Source organism: Lissotriton vulgaris, chromosome 1_1 (genome assembly GCF_964263255.1).
Source record: "Lissotriton vulgaris chromosome 1_1, aLisVul1.2, whole genome shotgun sequence".
Taxonomy (NCBI): Eukaryota; Metazoa; Chordata; class Amphibia; order Caudata; family Salamandridae; genus Lissotriton; species Lissotriton vulgaris.
In genome coordinates this window covers 1,084,389,175-1,084,414,374 of record NC_141685.1, presented here as the reverse complement: position 1 = coordinate 1,084,414,374, position 25,200 = coordinate 1,084,389,175, and the positions used below count along the sequence as shown (strand labels likewise).

Sequence of the window (25,200 nt, the reverse complement as noted above, 5' to 3'; positions counted from 1 at the left end):
AAAGGGTAATTGGTGAAGGGGCGGGGCTTGCAGGGAGAGCGGCCCAGATGTTCGCTGCCGGGCTAACAGGGACTCCTGGGATATGGAGTCCCTGACCACACTGCTCGCAGCCCTGCAAGTCTTACCAGCGCCCTTGGACACTGCACAAATTCCCCCGACGTTATTCAGAAGCCAAGCAGCGATGCGGGACCCGCGGAGCGGGTCCGGCGAGGAGTTGAAGGGTCCACGGAGAGAAAGCTGCAACCAACGCGACCACAAACGGACAGCAGGTGCTCAATTAGAGGGTCCCAGAGAGGCGGTGGAAGCAAGGGCTTTTAGGTCCGTAGGTGAAGGGGCGGGGCTTGCAGGGAGAGCGGCCCAGGTGTTCGCTGCCGGGCTATCAGGGACTCCTGGGATATGGAGTCCCTGACCACACTGCTCGCAGCCCTGCAAGTCTTACCAGCGCCCTTGGACACTGCACAAATTCCCCCGACGTTATTCAGAAGCCAAGCAGCGATGCGGGACCCGCGGAGCGGGTCCGGCGAGGAGTTGAAGGGTCCACGGAGAGAAAGCTGCAACCAACGCGACCACAAACGGACAGCAGGTGCTCAATTAGAGGGTATTATTTTCATTGACTGCTGTGTTTGAGTAGATTAAGAAAGAGAAGCATAATCCTCGCCTTCATGTCCTTAACAGAATAGAAAATTCTTGAAGCAATAGCTAGAATTATTTTTTCTGCGATCTCTGACACCTCTTTCACATCTGTTTTCTGAAACTATATACCCTCTATGCTGTTTCATGTCTCCTAGACTTTCACATTTATTAAACAGCGGTTTAGGTCACAACAGGACATTTTCAGTCCGATCATAATTTCTGTCAGTGTTGTTTGCATTCCTAATTCGGTCTTTCAGTTCTCAGAGCTTTCATTAAGAATCACATGAGGTGCAGTAATTGCACTAGGACAGGCTTCCTTTGTGTTCATTTGCTCGTAGTCGTGCATCATAAAAGGAGAAACCGAATTGCAAGCCCCAGTTTGTAAAGGGAAAAAACTGCCTGGATGATGTAATCCTATCTTGCATTCCTTCTCTTCGTCCCTTGTATTATGGGACTGCGTAGGGTGAAAATTATGAGTATTGTGAGTAATAAATAAGGAGATAGTGTAACATTTGGGACAGAAGGACTGAAAGGCATGTACCTACCTATGAGATTTGACCTGTTCACGTTTGAGGATTATGTACTTAAAGGTGTGTTGTCTGTATGTACTGCTGCACCGATAAACAAATACAGAAGTACAAGTTGATGAAGTCTGTGACGTTGCTGTTGTTGTTCCTCTAAATATATTGTGGCAATGTACAATACAAAGTAAACTCAAAATATTTACAAAAAAAGTACTACAAGTCGGGGGCATGTCATGACTGGACAAACTACTCAAGCTTGACATGGAACAAACTGGGTGCTCTGTTTTCATATCCCTGCATGTTCATCTGTTAAACCACACCAATGTTTTCAGCGTACTTATCACTTTTGCTTTGCATTTTGCTCTCCACCCAGACAAAGATGGTAGCCCTGCAAAGAAAGCGAGGAAGACTGACATACACTCTCTTGGCACCAAGAAAACTGGGTCAAGACAGCAGAGGTTGCAGCAGCAGAGACAGCGGCGGGACAAGGCCACTGTTAAGGGAAAGGTGGTGAAGTCTGCAATAGGTGAGGCCCACTTTCCATCTTGCAGCACAAATTAATTGCTAGTGTGATTTCAGGTTTCATCTTAACTAATGTGTGAATGGCCGTATTTTGGCGACCAATGCAGTGTTACTACCTGTGCTGTATCTGTTCTGTGTGTGGGAGGGAAACTTGCACTACTATTGCCCCTTGTGTACCTGTTGTAGTTGATAGAGGTTTTTCCTGCTTCTGCCTTTTTGTTTGTTTTGCGTGATAGCGAAGCTTCCACTCTTGCCTGTATTGGACCTGTATTATTCTTTGTTAAAGATGTTTGCAGGAGGGACTTAAACTGTTATACATACTGTGCTTTTTCTTGTATTTAGGTATCCTACACTACTGTGTTGTGCCTGTTTTCTTCCGTGAGTTTGTAGAACTTGTACTGCCCACTGTATCAGCAGTATTTATAAAAGCCTCCAAATGCACTAACTGGAATATTTTTTAAACTGCAGATGAATACCTGAAGCGACACGGCACAGACAATCTGCAAAAAAACCTCCAGTACATGCAAAGAGCTAAGTTTGTGGCAGACAGCACGGTTACGAAGGAGGTAGGTGTTATCACCATTGTTGTGCATAGATTTATTTTCATGTTCTCCCTTGTTCCACGTCTCAGGCTCAGTATTTCCACTCGCATGTATTGCTCCAGATATTTTACCCTCTTCCTACAAGCTGAGACTCCATTATTTACAATGGGGTCGACTGGCCTATAGGCAGGGCCACTGCAATTATGCGGCAAGGGAGCACCAATTTATGCAGCTGTATAGACTGAATTATGCGTCAAGGAAAGGCAAATTATGCAGCATAAAGAGGCACATTTTTGATAGTATTGCATCATTATTTTGTAATTTTTACACATGATAATACTGTCTGGGCAAATATTTCACCCCTTCTAGTAACAGTCGAACAACCAAATACATAAATAATCTACTGAGAGATGGCCAGTTAACCTTTGTGAAGGGTCTTCCAATGCACGCAAACTCATAATGCCCCGTTTTTTGTAACATTTGATCAGTTTCACCTAGATGCAATTTTCTTGTAAAAATCTAAAGATTATACACTAGGACGATGGATTATGTGGCAAATGCTTAATTATGCGAGAGAAGCCACAGAATCTCATAAATCCATTGGCCCTGCCTATTGGGCAATCGGGCAGTGGTCTGAATGATCAGTGTGTGGGACGTCTTTTTGGCTGTTTGCAAACCTGTTTTATAGTCTGGTGGACCAACTGTTACTGTTGATTTACCTGATATTACCTCAGTCCTTGCCTACAGCAAGCAGAAATGCATAGCCTCTCATACCTTGCAAAACAAATGTCCTGCAATTAAAGTCCGGTGTTCCTTCTGCAGGGTAGTTGGTCACTTTGCAAAAGTGTGTAGGAGGAAGAATAAGAAAGCTAAACAAACTGTCAAATATTTTGCTGATAAAACAAGAGTCTGAACATTCAGAAAACAGTGATGTGAGCAATAGTGATGGCGTGCTAATGGTTGATTGCCCTGTTCTGACAATTGATCAGAAAACAAACCCAAGTGTGACCTGGTAATTGGGGGGTAGACATATCCATAGTGGCAGCCTCAAGTTCTTCATTCACTATTATGAATAAACATGTATGGAGAGAGAACTTTGTGTCGAAATGGGATGCAGAGTTTGTGGAGTCAGATATACAGTCAGTGACTTTCACTTGTCAGAAAATTCCAATGTTGGGATATAAAGTGTTTGAATTTAAATTCAGGATGCACACCAAATGGGGAAATTATGTGTCTGAAGTTGGACCTTCTGTTTTGGGGTGGGAGGACCAGAAGGCTCTGGGGATGATTCTAGATCCCAACAGCAAGGATCAAGTTCTACTACTGGGGTCACAGTAGTTGGAGGAAATGGAATTTAGGAGGAAGGAATTTCAAAATGTTTTTAATTGTGATATTGGTAAATTGAAGGAGTTTGTACACAAAATAGTACTCAAAGGGGATGCCGCTCCTGTGAGCCACAAAGTTAGGAATATTCCTTTGAGAGTAAGGACTGAAGTGGCTCGCAAACTGAGCAAATTGGAACAAAGAGGTGTTATTGAGCAAATAGATTCTGCAGAATGGCTTCCTCCTTTAGTTATTGCTATGAAAGCTAATGGGTATATTCACTTATGAAATTAAAATAGAATTTGTAGATTGCAACTAATACCCTGGGGTGTCTAGGCACTTAATCCTGTATGAACTGCAGCACATACAAGAGTCTATGGGCCAGATGTATCAAAGGGTTTTTACCCATTCTATGTATATGGGAAAATGTGTTTGTACCTATGGCCCCAAGAGCAAACAGATACTTTACTGGTTAAATAACTACGTTTTAAACTTTTCCTGAAGTCCAGCAGATTTTATTTGGTCTTAATTGCTAAAGGTAGTGTGTTCCATAGTCTTGCTGTACTGGTGACAAAGTTATTACTGCCCCATCGGACTCTTTTAAAACCGGGAACAACAAGGTTTCCGCTGGAGGAGTAGCAGAGAGATCTTGACGAAACATATGGTTGAAGGCATTCTGAAATCTGTAATGGACCCAGGCTGTGTAAGGACTTAAAAGCAATACACAAGGCTTTGAACTTAATGTGTTTTACCACAGGGAGCCAGTGTAACTGCACCAAAGCTTGAGAAGCAGGGCTGTGTCTGGGAATGCCCAAGAACAGCAGAGCCGCTGAATTGTGGATGGTCTGTAGAGTTAAGCAGAGTTTTTGAGTGCTAATGAACAGCGCATTGCAGTAGTCAAGTCTCTAGGTAATAAGTGTCATAACCACGGTTTTCTGCAAACCAAGGGGATAAACGGAAGAATCTTCCTAAGAATGTTTAAGATAGATAAACAAGAGGATGTGATATTAATCTGGCCCTCGAAAGCTAGTTTGGAATCAAAAATCACCCCCAGGCTTTTCACTTTAGCACTTGGGGTTGGAAGAGAGCATAGCTCATGAGGCCACCAATTAGGAGACCAAACCGTAAGGCCTCAGTTTTTGAAGAGTTTAACTTTAAGCAGTTGCCCCTCATCTAGTTGCCTACCTGAAGCATACAGTCGTGGAATTTGAACGTTGTAGATTCTAGATTATCTGCAACAGACACAATGATCTGAGTGTTGTCCATGTATGAAACCAGAGAGAAGCCAAAGGATTTAATCAAGACTGCTAGCAGGGTAACATATACATAGGGCTCCCGGTTTTATGGTATTTATTTTTTTGACATTTCCGTCTTTATTTATCCATATTTCTTTTGGGTTTTGAGAAAAAAATAAAGCTGAAACTGGTATATTTCCATATCTGTTTAACCAATAAATATGCTGTCATGCTTGAATGCCTGCCAGGTTTCAGTGATCTGAACACCCGCAGAAGATAAATCAATACACTTATGGGAAAATATGCACATTTCAGTATCAGCCTTGTGCATATCTACTGCTGTTTAAGCCTCTTTACAAAAACTCCTTTCTTTTTTAATCCCGTTACCTATCAACCCACACAGTTATTGGCCTGGCACTCATGGCAAAGTGTATTTAGAATTACTCAAAAAGCACCCACTTTCCGTTTTGATCCACATTTATCAAGCATTTGCAATGCAATAGGTCTCGTATTAGGAAAGTTTGAGCTATTGGTATTGTAAATGACAAATTTTTTATTTAGGTTTTGTTTTTGAAAATAGCGAAATTAATAGCTTTGTCATTTACCATGCCAATAGTTATAACTTTTCGCAAATGTGACACCTATAGCATTTGTAATGCAATATGTTGTATTTACGTGACTTACATGTATTGATATTACAAATAACAATGGTTTTTAATTTTTTAAAATAATTAATACTTAAATAAAAGTTATTGTAATTTATAATGGCAATAGCTTAAACTTTTGTAAATAACATTTGTGAAGATTATGTTCAGTGCATCTATCTCATGTACCTACGGTAGTACAGAAAGGCCTGTTGAGCACTCGTTAGTGCATAATAGCCCAATCTATGTGTGTGACCTACCTCCAACTCCATAATAGATACACTTCAGAAAGGAGGTGCCTTCAATAAATGCACTACACAGTAAAGAAAGCACATTGTCTATTTTCCATCTGGTATTAACCATAACATATTGAACTAAGGGACCCGAATTCCCGCCATTTTCAAAATCATGCAACCGAGCCTCATTTTGACCACTAAGTCCAAATTGCAACTGTGTTCACGCAGTCTGTGTATGATATGTACCACAGCAAGTCCAACCTATACTACACTAATGTCTCTGTTGTGTTTATACTCTTGGTAACCAGGGCCATCCATGATTATGGAAGCAGCCAACTCAGCTACAAAATAACTTGAACTACAATTATACACTCAAATATTATATTATTGCCATCAAAATATCCAAAGCTGGTTTAGAAGTTCTGGATCTAAGTGCAATGAAATAAAACAACCATTTGCTTACACTTAAGCTATTGGCATTGTAAATGACAATGCCTATTTATTTATCTGTTTTAAAAACCAATATATAAATAAATAAATAGCATTGTCATTTATAATGCCAATGGCTCAAACTTTCACAAATGCGAGACCTCACTCCAAGCACACTGAAAGGGAGGGGTGGAGGAGGGTAATGCTGCAGGGGGGCAGACCTATGTGTTTAAGGGAGGTGCTCAGCTGTGCAAGCAGCGCTGACAAAGCGAATCCGATGAGCTGGGACTAAAGGGAGGGGCACGGATGCCATTGAAGTGCAAACACGGCATGGGGTGATTTGACAAAAAAAGCATTTGGTTAAAGAGCAGTTATGGAGACTGTGAGAAGTTGGCCCGATATGCAACGTTCGCTATTCTAGCGACCGCTATGTATCGTTCCAACGACCCTTATGGTGTTTGGTTGTAAGTCAACCTATAGACCAGCTATCCTAGTAGCGTGGATACGAGCAGTCTAAGGCTAAAGACTCGAGAGGGCGTGTTAAGCCAGCTGTTTACCACACATGTACCCCTTGAACACCCAGTGAAAGGACACCACACAAGTGTTATGAAAATAAACAGTATATTTATTAAGAATCACAACAGCCCTGTTCTCTTTATGAGGACAGGGTACTAAGCACAAACCAAATCTCTTTAGCAAATACTTCAAGTGCACAATTAGTGTCCGAGGACACGGAAAGATTACGGTCTCGGGCGGACCCGATGAGGCAAGTCGGAAGCGAGGGACTCGGGACCCTAGAGTAAGGAGGCTATGCAGGCACCGAAATGCCGAGTTACCTAGCCACGAGGGCTGCGGCTGCACAAGTCTTACAGGCGTCGGGGTCTTCGCTGACGAGCCAGGAGCCGGAAGAAAAGGAGTTGCTGGCCGGCGACCAGTGCTGAATAGTTCGTAGCGATCCAAGCCTGGATCGGAGATTGAAGAAACCTGAAAGCAGAGGGGACCAAGTTCGTACTACTAGCCAGTAGTCAGAGGGTACCAGGAAGGCACCGGTTGGCCGTCACCTCGACCAGGTGAGTGGGCGACGCTAGGCTCTGCAGTCTCACGGACCAGGAGGCGTTGTCGGCGACCACGGCGGAGGTGCGAGCTGTCCCACGAAGGATGATGCTGTCGGCGTCGCTGGGCCCAGGATGGGGCAACAAGCCTTGGCAGTTCTCAGGGCCACGTGGTGGGCCTAAGAGGGCGTCTTGAGTGGACCAGGAGGGTCCGGGGTGCTTCTCGCAAAGATGGAAGCAAGGGCCAGTCTGGAGCAACCAGACCAGCAGTGATGATTCTCGGATGTCGTCACAGAAGGACACAAGCCAGCGGCTAGTGACCAGACAACGTGCTGAGCAGCGAGCAGAAGGGCCCCACGCAGATCGTGGAGATGCTGGGAGACTGCACTTCGGTGCTGGAGCGGCTCAGGTTCGGGGCTTCTCGGACCCCAGAGCACTCACCAGAGAGTTACCTCGATGGTCGTGCTGGTTTTTAAGAGCGTGCAGGTTCTGATGATGGCCGGTCCCTCGAGGTCTCGTCGCACCCACAGATCACAGCTGAGCTGATGACGTGGGTAGAGGTCAGAGGTGCCAGGGAAGCCGGTTCTCGTCGAGCTGGGCCGTCGGATTCCTTGAGGAAGGACTTACAGCAAACCGCAGAGTTCTTAGTTGGTGCCCGCTGATGCAGGGTGACTACTCCTTAGTCACAAGGGAGAAATCTTGAGAAGAGTCTTGAATGTCCTTTCGTAGAAAGTAGTTCTTGAATCAAAGATGATCTAATTTGGAAGGGTCCCCGCTCCGGTCTTTATTCTAAAGAAAGGGGTGGGTACATGACTAGGTCCTGCCCTAAGGGTGGGACCAGGAAGGGGGGTAGTTACGCCCCTCTCCCCTGCCGGACTTTCCCCAGGCCAGGGCTGTCGCCCCTGGAACTGGTTCTAACCGGCAGATGCGTAGTGAGCACCGGGGTGCCACTCCGCAGTCACCTTCTCGCCAAAGCCCTACCTACCCAGAATACACAAACCCTGTCTGGGACGGTGCGAACAGCGCCCTCGACAGGAAACCCTTTGTCCAAGTGCTCCTCGCTGGGAGGACTCCCAGCAGCAGGAGGTCAGACTCGTGTCTGTGGTGGCAGCATCCATTTTGTGGAGCTGAGGCTTCAGTTAACTTTAACCGGGGTTCACAGTTACGTACATGTCGTGTCCCTCTAGAAGGGTGGAATGCTAACCTCGTCGCCAGCATTGGTGAGAGGGCAGCACCCCGATTCGTATGACACCTTACTCGACATGCCTGGGTAACGCGACACCGGAGTTACCGATATGGTACGCGTTACCATGGAACAGCTATTGGGTCTTGATTCCGCAAGCTGCAACCGGGCTCGGCTCGGGCCTGAACCTAGCTCACACGAGCCCACGCACTCTGCCTTCAGGATCGTTAAGGCCTGCCATAGGAGTGACTGATAGGAACTCGGGTGTCCATTGTATGGTTAGATATAGAGCTACTATACCTAAAGCGAAGGGTGGTTACACGTCTTCGCCCCAGCTGTCGTGCAGCCAGTTGTGTCAAATTTAGGAGGCCAGCCAGGGGTGGCATAATACATGCTTCAGCCCCTGGCGGCCCTGGGTACACCTATGCCCTGCGTTACGGGGTCTGATAAGGTGGCCCAGTACCAATTGGAAATGCACCTAGGGTACATGGAATCCATTTTAAAGAGAGAGCAGTAGGCCTGGGGTCCTGATTGGCAGGGTCCCAGGTCGACTATGTCCAAAACCAGCTAAAACACAGGGCAAAAAGTTGGGGGCAACCATAGTCAGGATGTACCTTCCTACACAACCCCCCCCCCCCAAACGAAAGGAGATAAGGCTATCCTTGCCCAGGTAAGCCTCTATTACCTAAGTGGCCATATAAGGAAGGACCAGCTCTGGCTTGGTTTCCCCCTGTGTCATGGTCCACTAGGCAACCCCTCACCCTAAGGGTATCTGAGGGTCTCCACCATAGGGAATCTCTGTCTCTGGTGTGTCTTGGGAAAGAAGAAGGCTGATGCTGGGATGGAGTACTGAAGTGAGGCTCCTCTACCTTTGGGCTCAACTTCCTCCAATCACCATTCATCATGTGTGCCTTCCTTTCTTTAGCTGAGATGCACTGAGCTCTCAGGGTCAGCCTCTGGCTACCTAAAGCGGGAGGCTGAGTCCCTCTGTTTGGCTTACTGGAGGGACAGGTCAGGTCTGGGGTTTTTAGGCCCCATGTTTGGCTGTGCCCAACAGTGTCCAGCTGTGGGAGTTCCCTAACTACTTTTAAGGGGGATCCCTCAGGAGTCTGTTCTATTTTCACTTGGCTAGGTTTACCAGCTTCAGTGATCCTAATCTGCTGATTAAGGGGTTCTTTTGGACAGGGGGCCCTTTTGGGTCCACCACTGGCCTCCCTAATCTCTTCAGCCCTGGGCTGACTGAGACAGGGTAGAGAGGTGCAGGTTACCTGCTCCAGACTGGGTCCCACCTGGGAAGGGTCCACTGCCATCAGGGGCTCTGCCAGGCTAGGCCTGACTACCTCTGGGGCAGTTCCTTCAACAGGGGTAGAGTCAGTTCCCTGAGGAGGCTGGCTCTCACCTAGTGTCTGGGAGGGGGAAGACTCTTCTTCCTCCTTAATGCTCTCGGTTTGAGTGGAGTGATCCATTGTTTCAGGCTTCACAACCTCACTATCTGTTTGAGTAGAGGCTGAGACCATTTCAACCTTGCCAACCTTTTCAGGAGGGCACTCAGTCTGTGTTTGGGCTGTGACTGTCACAGCCCTCCTATCCTGTCCTGGAAAGTCTGTCTGAGCCTGGGCAGTGGCTACCACTGCCCGTCCAACCTTTTCAGGGAGGAATGGTGCTTGGACTGGGGCTGTAGCTATTACTGCCCCACTAACCTGTCTGGATAGGCCTATCATTCTGGAATGAGTTTCTTGCTCCACCTCAGCCCATGCTGAGAGTTCCAGGTCATTCCCCAGTAAGCAATCTACGGGTAGGTTATCTGTCACTGCCACTCTCATGGGCCCTGTGACATTACCCCAGCTGAGCGTGACTACTGCCATGGGATGCCTTCTCTTCATTCCATGAATGTCCGTCACCTGATAAGTAAAACCAGGGGTCAGTTGAGCAGAGGGGACCAGATGGTCACTCACCATGGTGAGGCTGGCCCCTGTGTCTCTGAATGCCTCAACTTTCTGACCATTCACTAAAACTTCTTGTCTATACTTTCCCAAAATGTGGGGTCCAGTAGGGAAGTTGGCAAACCCCATGCCAGTCTCACAGACAAGAGTGTGGTCAGGGAACCTGGCTAAGCCATAGTCCTCCTGATTGCCCAAAGTAATGCCCACCACATTCTTGGGGGCACTCCCACCACCTGGGGGATTACCACTAGTGGTAACAGGAGGTCTGGGAGTGTTACTTGGGGGTATGTTTTCCTTATTGCTATTTTTAGGGCACTTGGCATCACTTTTGTAATGGCCCACCTGTTTACAGGTATGGCAATAAGGTTTCTTCTGTTCTGAAGGAGTGTTCTGGGACCCACCACCCTTGTTGGAGTTTTGGGGCCCTTGGGAAGTCTTCTCTGTGGATTTATCCCCACCCTTCTCTTGAGGCTTGGTCGATTCCTTTTCCTGGTCACCACCCAGGTTTTTAGGCCTAACCCTGGTTCTGACCCATTTGTCTGCCCTCTTACCCAATTTCTGTGGAGAGGTCAGATCAGAGTCTACCAGGTGCTGATGTAATAACTGGTTCTGACAATTATTTAAGATTTGCTCCCTCATAATTAGATTATACAATCCTTTAAAATCAGTAACCTTACTACCCAGTAGCCAGCCTTCAAAAGCCTTAGTGGCACAATCGACAAAATCAGACCAATCTTGAGACTGCGTTTTCTGGGTATCCCTGAACAGCACCCTGTACTGCTCAGTGGTTAGGCCGAACCCTTCAACGAGTGTATTTTTCAAGATTTGGTAATTGTTAGCATCCTCCACCCTTGTGGTGAGGAGCTTGTCTCTTCCTTTTCCTTCAAAGGAGAGCCACAAGATAGCTGCCCACTGACTCTGGGGAACACCCTGCACAGTGCAGGCCCTCTCCAAAGCAGTAATCCATTTGTGGATGTCGTCCCCTTGTTTAAAGGGGGGCACTATCTTACCAAGGTGTTTCGTATCGAAACTCTTTTCCCTATTACTAGGTACATTGCTGCCACCAGTGGGGACTGCCCCACTTAACTGTTGCTCTCTAGCAAAGGCAAGCCTTTCTTTGGCCAGGGCAAGTTCTTCCCTTTCGATCCTCAGATTGGCTGCCCTTTCCTTAGCTTCGTACACTCTCCTCTGAGGGGACGTCATCCCTCTTTGAGAAGAGTTGTGAGAGCCATTGGTTCGAAGGGATCTGCCAGAGTCTCTTGACAGAGATCGGGCTCGTCCATTCCCAATGTTAAGCTGACCTGATAGTGGCCCCAGGGGTCCCCCAGTACCGCTATCATGTTTGCTTAAGTTGGACCTGCTTAGTCTGACGACTTCTACCTGTCCCTTATCTGCCTCATCCCCAGAGAGATCCTCATCCTCATCCTCCTCCACATCCTCGTTCTCAGTTGCGAGGTGAATGAGGTCAGGATCGTCTCGGGTTCCCTCGAGGGGAGGCATGTCTCCTTCTGGATTAGAAGAGCTACGAAGTTTCTCAGCTCTCCTGGCATCATAAGTCTCCAAGAGACCAATCAGAAAGGACGTTGTGGGGTTAGACCCCTGCTGAATCTTCCTGGAGTGACACAGTCGTCTTAACTCCTTGAAGCTCAGCACAGTATATCCTGAAGGGATGACCTGTGGAGGGTCAACTGACACAAGGGGAGACTCAGAGTTTCCTCCTTTGTCCGACATACTGTTTCTAGTGTGGTGTAAGTGATGCACCTACCTACACTACGTGTTTACCTACTGTACCCTTGCTAAGAGTTGTAGCCAAGGTGTGCTAAGCCTTGAGGAGCTACAACAGCTGGTTCAGTAGAACTCAGAGTATTCTAAGCTTTTAGTTATATGTACTAACAGTACTTGTGCGATCTTTCAACAAGATATTCTTAGGATACGTGTGGTAAAACAACAGCAAGCTCAAATCCCACCGCTGCCACCAATGTGAGAAGTTGGCCTGATATGCAACGTTCGCTATTCTAGCGACCGCTATGTATCGTTCCAACGACCCTTATGGTGTTTGGTTGTAAGTCAACCTATAGACCAGCTATCCTAGTAGCGTGGATACGAGCAGTCTAAGGCTAAAGACTCGAGAGGGCGTGTTAAGCCAGCTGTTTACCACACATGTACCCCTTGAACACCCAGTGAAAGGACACCACACAAGTGTTATGAAAATAAACAGTATATTTATTAAGAATCACAACAGCCCTGTACTCTTTATGAGGACAGGGTACTAAGCACAAACCAAATCTCTTTAGCAAATACTTCAAGTGCACAATTAGGAACAAGTGTCCGAGGACACGGAAAGATTACGGTCTCGGGCGGACCCGATGAGGCAAGTCGGAAGCGAGGGACTCGGGACCCTAGAGTAAGGAGGCTATGCAGGCACCAAAATGCCGAGTTACCTAGCCACGAGGGCTACGGCTGCACAAGTCTTACAGGCGTCGGGGTCTTCGCTGACGAGCCAGGAGCCGGAAGAAAAGGAGTTGCTGGCCGGCGACCAGTGCTGAATAGTTCGTAGCGATCCAAGCCTGGATCGGAGATTGAAGAAACCTGAAAGCAGAGGGGACCAAGTTCGTACTACTAGCCAGTAGTCAGAGGGTACCAGGAAGGCACCGGTTGGCCGTCACCTCGACCAGGTGAGTGGGCGACGCTAGGCTCTGCAGTCTCACGGACCAGGAGGCGTTGTCGGCGACCACGGCGGAGGTGCGAGCTGTCCCACGAAGGATGATGCTGTCGGCGTCGCTGGGCCCAGGATGGGGCAACAAGCCTTGGCAGTTCTCAGGGCCACGTGGTGGGCCTAAGAGGGCGTCTTGAGTGGACCAGGAGGGTCCGGGGTGCTTCTCGCAAAGATGGAAGCAAGGGCCAGTCTGGAGCAACCAGACCAGCAGTGATGATTCTCGGATGTCGTCACAGAAGGACACAAGCCAGCGGCTAGTGACCAGACAACGTGCTGAGCAGCGAGCAGAAGGGCCCCACGCAGATCGTGGAGATGCTGGGAGACTGCACTTCGGTGCTGGAGCGGCTCAGGTTCGGGGCTTCTCGGACCCCAGAGCACTCACCAGAGAGTTACCTCGATGGTCGTGCTGGTTTTTAAGAGCGTGCAGGTTCTGATGATGGCCGGTCCCTCGAGGTCTCGTCGCACCCACAGATCACAGCTGAGCTGATGACGTGGGTAGAGGTCAGAGGTGCCAGGGAAGCCGGTTCTCGTCGAGCTGGGCCGTCGGATTCCTTGAGGAAGGACTTACAGCAAACCGCAGAGTTCTTAGTTGGTGCCCGCTGATGCAGGGTGACTACTCCTTAGTCACAAGGGAGAAATCTTGAGAAGAGTCTTGAATGTCCTTTCGTAGAAAGTAGTTCTTGAATCAAAGATGATCTAATTTGGAAGGGTCCCCGCTCCGGTCTTTATTCTAAAGAAAGGGGTGGGTACATGACTAGGTCCTGCCCTAAGGGTGGGACCAGGAAGGGGGGTAGTTACGCCCCTCTCCCCTGCTGGACTTTCCCCAGGCCAGGGCTGTCGCCCCTGGAACTGGTTCTAACCGGCAGATGCGTAGTGAGCACCGGGGTGCCACTCCGCAGTCACCTTCTCGCCAAAGCCCTACCTACCCAGAATACACAAACCCTGTCTGGGACGGTGCGAACAGCGCCCTCGACAGGAAACCCTTTGTCCAAGTGCTCCTCGCTGGGAGGACTCCCAGCAGCAGGAGGTCAGACTCGTGTCTGTGGTGGCAGCATCCATTTTGTGGAGCTGAGGCTTCAGTTAACTTTAACCGGGGTTCACAGTTACGTACATGTCGTGTCCCTCTAGAAGGGTGGAATGCTAACCTCGTCGCCAGCATTGGTGAGAGGGCAGCACCCCGATTCGTATGACACCTTACTCGACATGCCTGGGTAACGCGACACCGGAGTTACCGATATGGTACGCGTTACCATGGAACAGCTATTGGGTCTTGATTCCGCAAGCTGCAACCGGGCTCGGCTCGGGCCTGAACCTAGCTCACACGAGCCCACGCACTCTGCCTTCAGGATCGTTAAGGCCTGCCATAGGAGTGACTGATAGGAACTCGGGTGTCCATTGTATGGTTAGATATAGAGCTACTATACCTAAAGCGAAGGGTGGTTACACGTCTTCGCCCCAGCTGTCGTGCAGCCAGTTGTGTCAAATTTAGGAGGCCAGCCAGGGGTGGCATAATACATGCTTCAGCCCCTGGCGGCCCTGGGTACACCTATGCCCTGCGTTACGGGGTCTGATAAGGTGGCCCAGTACCAATTGGAAATGCACCTAGGGTACATGGAATCCATTTTAAAGAGAGAGCAGTAGGCCTGGGGTCCTGATTGGCAGGGTCCCAGGTCGACTATGTCCAAAACCAGCTAAAACACAGGGCAAAAAGTTGGGGGCAACCATAGTCAGGATGTACCTTCCTACAGAGACAGCCACAAAGTGCGCTATACACATGCACGAGAGACTGAAAGCTTTGCGACAGACTTGGAAAAAATGTACATAGACTGGTGGAACAGAAAGAAAGTACTGCTTGTTGACTGGATGGAAAGTTTAAGTACAGGCAGAAAATAAACAAGCGTGAAAACCCACTAATCACTTGCAAGAACCAGAAGGATGGGAAAGAAATGTGAACGGACGAACACCAAAGCATGTGATTCACTCATGAATATGAGGGTGAGAATGTTGTGGCAGTGGTGTTTGTCCTCATCTGCTCGGGTCACAATCGAAGTTATCTAAAAAAAAAACCAGCACGGACTCAGTCACCAGCCTCCTGTGCGGACCTGGAACTACAGCTGGGGCAGAGGGTCCGGGGTGGACGAGAGGGGTGAGCAGAGGCAGAGAGAGAGGCCACTGGAGACTGGTAGAGAGCAGCTGAGACAGGCAGACAGTGGCAAAGACAGAGGGGCTAGCAGAGGCAGACATAGGTCACTGGAGACAGCTAGCAGGAGAGACAGAAAAGGGCGGCAGAGAGAGCGGGGCGAACAGCGGCAGAGAACCACTGGAGACAGTCAGAGAGCAACCGGAACAGGCAAAGGGCATCCAAGAGAGAGGGGGTACCAGCAGCGGAAAGAGACCACTGGAGACAGTCGGAGAGCAGCCTAGACAGACAGACGGCGGCAGAGAGAGAGGGGCGAGCAGCAACAGGGAGAAGTCACTGAAGACGACGAGCTAAGAGGCTTCAGCTTGATCAAAGATAAAATACAAGCTATATTAAGAGAATTAAGAGAAATTAAAATAACCGCTAGAAAGACACCAGTAAAACGTCCCAGGCACTTATGCTCATAATGGTTCGAGGGGGAGGGGATCCTCATCAATAAATAAAATTGTGAGGGAGGGTGTGATGTCGCAGCCAGAGCAGGAGACTTTGGAGCGTCCGATTCGAGTCTCGGCGTTGGCTCAGCAGCCAGTGATTCTTGGCACATGACTTAATTCCGCTGTGACTGTAAATTAATGAGCCCTTGTTTAATGTGACCGGTGCACGGGTAAAGCACTTAAACGCCTTCAGGGCAAGTAGGCGCTGAATACAACAATGATCAGAGCAGGGTGTGAAAGAAAGAGATTTAGTCAAGGGCAGGAGGCCCCTCGGTTGTGATAAAAAACAAGGATCGATACCAGTAGAAAAAGAAAGCTTAGACAAAAGAGTGAGGAATGTATGGAGAAGAGGAAAGATAAACAAGCATATGGGATGTGAAGGATCAATTGACTGCTTTTTTTATTTAATGCGATTTCATAAAGTGCGAACTTTACCCGAATGTGTCAGAGCGCTTTACATAAGAACTAGTTGCAAAACATGAGGACTAAGGATTACATACGTTACATAAAAGATACAAGCAGAAACCAGACCGAAGCAGAGAGAGAGAGCAAAAAAGAAACGCAAAAGAAGCTCTCGGCATTGCAGGGGGCGGGGCAGCCGAACCCGAACCCTTTGAAGTAGCCAGGCTGAAAAAATGCAATTAGGACGGCCTGCGGCCGAAGTAGCCAGGCTGAAAAAAATGCAATTAGGACGGCCTGCAGCCGTGAATAAGTGACGGCCGGGGGGGGGGGGGGGGCGGGGAGAGAGGAACAGATGGCTGTGAAGGGAGAAAGGCTGCTGGCAGGGGGAAGGCTCGTGCATCAGAGCAGGTCACGTGATTGGGATTCACGTGAACAATCGAAAATCTGCATCGTAAAAAGTGGATGGATGGCAAAGGGTCTCTCAACTAGACCTAAAAATAAAGACAGTCATGAAAATAAATGGTTTTCTGTCTTTATTGATCTGTAAAAATAAGTGAAAACGGAAAACAGGGAGCATTGCATATACATTAAGTAAAGTGGGGCTTGATGATTAACCCTGTGGCACACTGCATGGTCGGGAGAAAGATGGAGAGAGAAAGTCTCCCAAGGCCACTAACTGGGCTCGGTTAATGAGGAACGAAGTTAATCGGATTAAGGCTTCATCTTTACGGCCAATGGAGGCAAGTCAGCCAACCAGAAGATCATGGTTGACCGTATTGAAAGCAGCCGATAGTTCTAATAAAATAAAATCTGCATTTCCTCTATAGTCTACCTGAGTTCTTCGGTGGCAGTAATTACAGCGAGCTCTGTATTATGATGACCACAAAACTCAAACTGTGTTGGGTTCAGGATCTGATTGTTATTTATGAGGGTACTCAGTTCATGATTGATGGCCTTCTCAAAAATGTGGGCTTGAAATGCTAAGCGAGATATAGGCCTATATTTATTTGGATTCCTTGCATCTAAATTTGATTCTTTTAAGAGCGGGAATATCAAGGCAATTTTCCACTCCTGACCGAAATATTTGATTAAACATGCATGTAAGGTGCCCTTCTATTAGGTGCCAGATGCATGATTCTGGGAGGACAGGTATTCTGTTTGGATCTGGATTTACCTTGTTTTAAATAGTCCAGCGTCTGACCTGCAGTCAAAGCGGAAAAGGAAGATTGGAAATGTGCTTTATTTTTAGGGGTGGGACTAACTGATGGACCAAGCAGGTCAGAGATAGTGATAGAAAGAGCGAGGGAACCGATGGGGCCGTTGGGAACTACAGAGGAGTCATAGACTGATTTAACCTTGGCTTAGAAGGAGGATGCCAGATTATTGCAGAACTGTTGACTAATCATAGGATTTTGTGCTTCTGGAAATGTAGAAAGATTAACCACTGCAAACAGTTCCCTTGAGTTTTTAGAGACCTCCGTTTTTGCAGTAAAATAATGTTTATATGCATTGACTTTCTCGATTTAAACAAGAATATCATGGTAGAGAAGTTTCCCCTACCGAAAATCAATTAATTGTTGTCTGAGACAAAAGGAGTGAAATTGTTTTCTACTGTGGATTTGTCCTCAGCCTACCATCAAGTGGAGCTTCATCACACTATCAGGAATTTGACAGCGTTTCACATCTGTTGGCACTTATAGGTTCTTATGCATGCTGTTTGGGCTGGCCTCAGCAGCTGCGGTGTTCCAGAACTCATGCAAAAACTGTTTAATAAACAAAGTGGTGTTAAGTTTTTTCAGGACGACATCTTAGTGATGGGACGCACCAGGGAGGAACATGGTGGTAGGCTGAGGGAAGTTTTAGCAATATTAAGTTAAAATGGTTTCGCAGCGGAATGGAATAAATGCAAATTCTGCATGTAATCAGTGACCTATCTGGTTCATGTAGTTAGTGATAAAGGAATTTTTAGGTTTGTAGATTTCTCTTAATTTTATTTCAAATTTTGTAAAAAAAAAAAAAAAGATTTGCAGAGAAGACGTTTGGGTTAAGGCAATTGTTAAAAGAATGAAATACTTTTTAAATAGAATGAGGAACTGAAATAGGAATTTCTTCGCATTAAGAGAGACATATGCACTGCACTTCCTTTGCAAGGGTTTGATCTTAATTCTAGTACTATACTTACTACGGATGCTAGTGGTAAGGGTTTAGGGGCAGTGCTGAGCCAGGTGTCTATCAAGAATGGGAAGGAAGTGGAGGAAACAGTTGCATTTGCTTTGCGTTCTTTATCCCCAACGGAGGTGGAGTACTCTGTCATGAGTACGCTTAGACAGTACGTATAGGGTTGTGATTTCTTGGTGCCCGCTGATCACTTACTTTTGGTGAATGCTTTATCTAGGGAAGGGTCTGTTTGTGCTACTTCCAGGTTGACAAGGATGCACTCCAGTTACTTGATTATTATAATTACAAAGTGGAGTACTTTCCAGGACGTAAGAATAAGGTAGCAGATTTCTTAAGTAGGTCCCCTGTTAGTGGGGAGGTTCCTTTGATGGATGAGTGGGACCAGTACAGTGTGTCTATTATTGCTGAGGAAAGCATTGCCATTCTTGAGATCGAGTGGTTGGAGAACTACAGAGAGGATACGGTTATGGAAGAAATTAAGAAGTTTGTGGTTGAAGAATGGCTTGCCAAGAACATACTTGATGTCGAAGTTGAGACATTTTGGTATCTCATAGAAGATTTGTCTGTGTCTGATAAAGGACTTTTGTTGAGGGGGGTTTAAAGTAGTTCTTTCATGTGATTTGAAAGGAAGGATTCTGGAGTTAATGCATGGGGGTGTAGTGTAGTTCCTATTTTCCCAATAGGCTCTGCGCATTGGAATAATATAAACGATAGCTTAGACGTAGGACTGAGGTCGACTAGGTCTCTATTGAAAATGTTAGACTTAATTTAGGTTTGCCAGCTAGCTCGGAGGTCACTAGAAACTTTCTCGAATGAACAGGGAGGAGTGAACTTCCCTGATAAGACAAGAAGGGATTCCGCTTCTGACAACCGCATAAACATGACCACTTTGCTCCCCCAGAATAAGGAGTATATCTCCAGAGTCGTGTGAAAACAATAGATAGCTATTTCACTCAGTCAGTTGTGCATACTTAGTTTCACCAGAGTGCAGAGAAATAGAGAGACGAGCGTTTCAATAAAAGGTGTTATTTATTGAACAGTCTTCTTTCTCATGCAAGAGAAATGAATTGCTATGATTGCAATACTTGTTATAAAGTAAAGTGCGTACAGTAAAAGGAGTATTATAAAATAATACTGTAAAAGCACTGATATGGTTTCTGAGCCATATGACACTAAAAAGGTATAAAATATATACAGTTACATACATAGATAAAAGCTTGACTAAACATACTCAACTGGTGCTTCTAAATACGCCTATCCCGGTGTACCTAACCTAAGCCTAGTACGTGGGAAGGAGTAGATGGGCTGCAGTTTAAGTTAAGTTTAGATTGTTGCCAAGTATCGGACCCAAGAATTCTCTAAGGATCTAATCCGCTCCGTACCTTGGTTTCTAGAATCGAGGAGCTCTTGTATCTCGCTCTCAGGACTCGATCTCCCAGTATCCCGCGAGGGAGACTGGAAACACCGGAGCTGGATTTTCTCGGCAGGAGAAAAAGACAGTGTCTTTCTCAGTGCGTCAGTTGGGAGGGACGGCTTCCTTCGGCACTCATCAGCTGGGCTTCGGATACGTAGATAGCTGCTCTTCTCCACACCACTGTGTGTTGCTTAAGGCAAACGCTGGTATATTTATACCTGGAAGGTGCCGTGTTTGACGTAAGGTTTGGACATAAGACGTTAATTAAAGTAGTGACCGTTCTTTCAGTGCATGTAGGAGTTCTAATGACAAATCAAAACAAAGGCACGGGGAATTCCCAGGTTGCTGAAGATTTGGTATGTTGTAAGAACTTGTTGTGCTTTCTAGGAGTCTAAGGAAGTAGCCTCGCCGCATTTGGTTTGCAGTGGCTTATTATTAAATGTGAGATATTTTGATTAGGGTCCTAGATAAAACACAACAGGGGGCATTTATAAAAAAGGATCAAGAATTTTTACTGGCGGCCTGGGTTGGACTCTGCTATCGAAAGCTTTGTGCGACAATGCAGTAATTGCTCTGGTGCTGACAAATCCCAGAAGATGTTAAGACCGCTCTGTTAGGTGTGACCGAGTTAACAGAAGGTCCTTGTCAATCATTAGCTGTTGACATTTGGGCTCTATTCTGGACAGAGTGGGCGGGGAGGTCACATTTGTCATTGTCTTTATGAATTTGTATTCCAAGTGGCCGAAAGTTGGAGTGTTTTTTAAAGTGGATGCAGAAGTAGATGGCTCATTTTTGGAGGGGGCCTTTCTGAGGGGAGGGTATGTCTAAGAAGTTATTGAGTAGCAATGGTCCACAGTTTAGGGCAGACAAAGTGGAATTATTCCTCTCCAGGAATGGTGTGTGCCTTGCACACGGCAGTATACCATCCTGAAGGGAATGGTTGTGTATAGAGGTTCAACTGTGTGATTATAGGTAGTGTACAAGCAGCTGTGAATGCTGGTAAGAATTAGGAGAAGTAAGTGAATTACTCTGTTGGTGACCAGTTATAATCCATTTAAAGTGTTGAGAGGACGTGAACCGTTCACAAAGGATAATAAAGTATGGGTGTCTAGAGATTTGAAAAGTAAGTGGTCTCCTGCGGTGATTATGAAGAATCTTTTTGTTAGCGCAAAGAGCCAATAAGGATTACCATGATGAAAAGAGAAATGTGGAAAGTGTTTCCTTGCAGAAGGATGATTGGGTGAGTGTCAAGATTGATTGCAAGGTCAAGAAGGGCAATAGTAAGTTAACCAGGCCTCTTCGAGTGGTAGAGGTTTTTGCTTGCTCTTGTAAATTGTCTAATGCGAAGGTCTGGGATTTCAAAAGGCTTGCTAGGTGCGACCACGGTGTGGCAAGTTCAAGACTAGTAGTAGGGGAAGGACTGTCTTGTGTCCTAAGACGTTTGAGGATTTTCCTGTGGGTTAAACTGTTTAAGAAATGATAAAATGTACTCTTAAGGGTGTTATTCATTTTCTTTGTCTGTGGTATTCGTATTTGCACACATAGTTTAGTTCTGTCATATGTAAGGTTCAACTGTGTAGTGGATATCTGTATTATCTTTTGTTATGTTTGTTAAAGGGGGAGGATGTGTGGCATCTGGTTCTCCTGGTGCACGTAGGTGGTCCTCATGAGTGATTGTTACCAGGGGCGGGCAGGAAGGCTGGAATGCTCTAGTGTCAGTTAGCCAAATTGAATAGAACGGATGAAGTAGCAGACGTGCCTGTCTGCTTTTTTATAAATAAATACTTCTGACTTACCTGATCATCCTGTCTTTGTTGGAGGGGACACTACATAAAGCTTGTCATTACACATTTAACACTACCATGATTTCCAAATGTGGGGCACCTTTCTAGCTATCTGATTTTCTGAGGGATATTTTGATGTTGGTACCCGGGCCTATTTTCTGTCAAAGTCGCACCCTGAACAACAACTTCCTCTTCTACTCTCCTGTTCAATTTCATTTCCTGTACTCAAGCCATTTTCTTTTTTCTTAGTCAATTATTAACACTTGAGGGATAATGTGGGTCCCCCTGTTGCTCTAATTTCACATTTCTGCAAGCTTCATTCTTCTGTTTTCGCTTGGCAGGTGCTGAGCCAGAACCGAGGCCGGAAGGCATCTGATCGGCCACCAGAGAAACCCAAGGAGAAGGAGGAGCCAAGCATCTTCACTGATGCAGACTTCAAGCGCTTTGAGCGGGAATATTTTGGGGGAGGAGCTGGCACAGTCAAATAAGGATGGCTCGAAAAACATTTTTCTCCAACATTGTAAGAGAACTGTGTAGACATTCAGTTCCAGTGCTATCCAGGTTCAGTGCTAAAGATGTTCAGGTAGTTGCAGGGTCCGGAAAGAAGACTTGGTAGGTGGCATGTCGCCTTTCTTTCACCTTGCCCCATTGCTGCAAGTATGTCTCTAAAAGAGATGCATAATATTTGGTACTGGGCAGTAAACCTGGCTAGAGGAGTCCATAAAGTAGTTGTCAAGAAAGAAAAGGTATTGTACGAGGCACGCAGACCGACATTATTAGTGTGTATTATTTCCATGTGTCTTGCCTGTGTTCAAACCTTTATTCTTTTTTTATAACGTGTTACAAGGAGTTTGATTATTTAATTGAATGCAACTTAAATAAATTATTTCTAAAAAATGCAGCACATAGTTTTTATTTTGTTATGTATTTGGTAGGGTACCAAAATATATAGAAAGGCTAAATACACTGTGGTGTCCTATGTACAACCTTCTTGCTTTCCCCAGGAGGAATCTAGATGGCCATATTGTTTAGTGATTGAGCACTCCTCTATGTAGCAGAGGGCCAAATTGTAGTTGAGGCTTCCCCCACTAAATTAAAAAATAAACCGAAGACACTGGAAATTTTAGTTTTTACTCTCTGCACAGCTTCTTTAGCCCACTTCAGCACCATATCTGGGTACATACCCAGCTGAATGCAAGATCGCGCACAAAACCACTGGCACCCGGAACAAGGATTTCTCAAAACGGATAACACTGATCAGCAGTAGAATAGCTTCTCATTGGTGCACCCTCCCTTGTGGCCAATATGATGTTTGACTGCTGTTTCTCTCCCAACAGTTGTATCTTCTTTAACCACAGGCATGTGGGGGGGAATTCGGTAGCAGCAAACCACTGTCCAAATTTCCTGCTTTGGTTTAGCTTTAAAATGGACCGCTATTCAACCTGGTGTAACTGTCACAGTGGGGTGAAACAGAAGACCGAGGTGGAGGAATGCCGATATGTACATTGGAAGGAATTATGCACACGCCATAGTAGACACGAGAAAATGTTTAGGGGTGTAGGTCCTTACGGACAGAGGGGATTTTGCCCAGTGGTACTAATGACACAAACCATGTGTTGCAACACACGAGGAGAGATACTGTCCCCTCGGGTCATACAAGTGATTCTGCCTCACTTGAAGCTTTGAGGGGCAATACATTGCTTGAATGTGTCTCGCACGTTTTTCTGCCATATTAGAGTATCGACAATAACAGTTTTTTAATAGAATGGGCACAATTTGCCGCAGAGTGACTTCATTAAAGTACTCTTATGTCGCAGCTTGCTTTTTGTGGCAAGCAACAGGAATGAGAATTTTGGCATGTATGTCACAAATATGTCCGTCAAACTCTAAAGGAATATTCGCCGGAATTGACGTGTCTTGAGTACCACACTCTTGCCTACAATATTGGAAGTGCTTATACTGTTGCATGCTTCTTAAGTACCACATGCGTGCCTACAATACCGGAAGTACCAATGCATTTTGCACAGCGCACACAACCTGCGCTTGCTCTGCATTATCCTCATCATTATTTTAAACTACCATGTATTTATGCATGACTTTCTCATTGTGCTCCACTTTTTCAGGTACAAAAAATTGGGTGACCATCCTAAATTTCGAATGCTACAACACATGCATTTATGTGTGTTCACTGTATAGGGCTTTGTCCATAGCACCTTGGTCCTGAAGAAAGCACTCTTCATTGGCTGAAACATGTCGACTACCACTAGGATGTGAGATCGGTAATTTCTCATGACACATCCACCATTGCTTTACACCCTACTGAAGGAATCCGTAATTCAAACATTTTTACCTAAGGGTGGATATCCTGGAGGTAGTTTTAAAATTCCCTCACAAAGTCAACACATCACAAAAAGAAACCAGCTCCCATTATCAGGTGTTCTAGCACACCAAAGGTGCACGTCTATGCCCAGTATGTGCAATGTTTTGGGGGCGTTAGCACTGCTGCTGCACTCTGTCTGTTAAAGTGGTAAAATTATTTCTGGTTCTGATATAATTACAACCACCCACAAATCCCAAAATGCTTTAGAGGTGGCAACATGGATCTTGAGGCTATATTATGCAAAATGCCACCATTTTACGTCTGCTTTTTATCTTGTCCATGTGCTCTAATATCACAGAAAGGTCTGCAGACACTTGCTAAGCCACTTCTATAATATGGATTATGCCGGTGCAATTAATGTGGCTGCAATATCCTAAGAGGGTGTTTACATGCAAATGAGGAAACCCTACTGCTTGTTCACCCACGCTATATTAGAAGTGTGGGTGCGTTGGCAAAGAACTGGGAGACCACCAGATATGAAGGGGTGCACTGTCAGGGATTTCAACCAACTGGTTGCATTTCTGTAATGTGCGGCTTCGAAATGTGGTACAGGTTTACTCCTACACTGGAAACCACACTTTGTTTTTGTAATTGAGTGCACATTCTCTGTCTCCGCCAGGCGCACCCTAACATGCATGGGCCAAAGAGCAGATTGGGAATGTGTATCTGATATTTAATACTGCTCAAGGTTCTCATTGAGGCTGCAAGGATTTTTGCTGTTAAATGTATCAATCCTAAACAAGTTGATTTTGAGAAAATGCCAAATTCACAATCAAGTGTCCTAGCTCCTAAGCCATGTTCAAATGTGAGCTTAATGTCCATCGTCTTTGTGTTGTTGTCTCCCTTTCCTTAAGTCTGTACTGTCTTGCTATGTCAGCCTGGAAGTGTTTGCATCAGACTCCAGCACTGTGCAGATAACCAGAGATTAAATTAAGTGCCAGCAGCGATTAGAAATGATATCAATCTGGACAGATGTTTGATCAGCCATAAGCTTACTAGGGGGGAGCCTGTTAGTACGAATTTTCCTTAGTTAATACATTAAAAAATATATATATTTTAGCGAAGCTGTTGAGTGCAGTAGCCATCTGTCGTGAAGAGGCATTACACTACTAATTTGCAATTAGCTATTGTGAGTATGCTGCATTGTGATAAGACAGCAGAGCCCCCATGTCTGCACATTAACTCGCCATCATGATTCTAGTTGAGCCCAGACTGAAAGAATCCCTAGAGGCAGATAACTTGTGAGGTTAGCATATGCTCCACTTCAGAGAGAAGGATATGGGACTTTCTGGTTCGGAAATTGTTTCCTCCATTTTGTAAGCAAGCTGATCTATTTACTGTGAGGAAGTACTTTTAGCTAATCGGCCAGATTTGGGTAGACAAAAGCTGTCCGACAAGAGGAATAGAACTTAAGGGTACCACCTAT

At 46.0% G+C, this 25,200-nt stretch overlaps 1 protein-coding gene across 2 annotated transcripts in view; it reads left to right on the top strand.

Moving 5' to 3' along the window:
• Positions 1-22,298, top strand: part of RPS19BP1 (ribosomal protein S19 binding protein 1) — a 38,112-nt gene extending 15,814 nt beyond the window's left edge. For both annotated transcript variants that reach the window (XM_086963462.1, XM_086963460.1), the window contains exons 2-4: positions 1,531-1,683; positions 2,148-2,245; positions 21,736-22,298. In XM_086963462.1, the coding sequence (XP_086819588.1) occupies positions 1,531-1,683; positions 2,148-2,245; positions 21,736-21,882 (398 nt within the window). In that variant the 3' untranslated portion in view covers positions 21,883-22,298. The remainder of the gene's footprint in view (positions 1-1,530; positions 1,684-2,147; positions 2,246-21,735) is intronic.
• Positions 22,299-25,200: the final 2,902 nt, after the last annotated feature.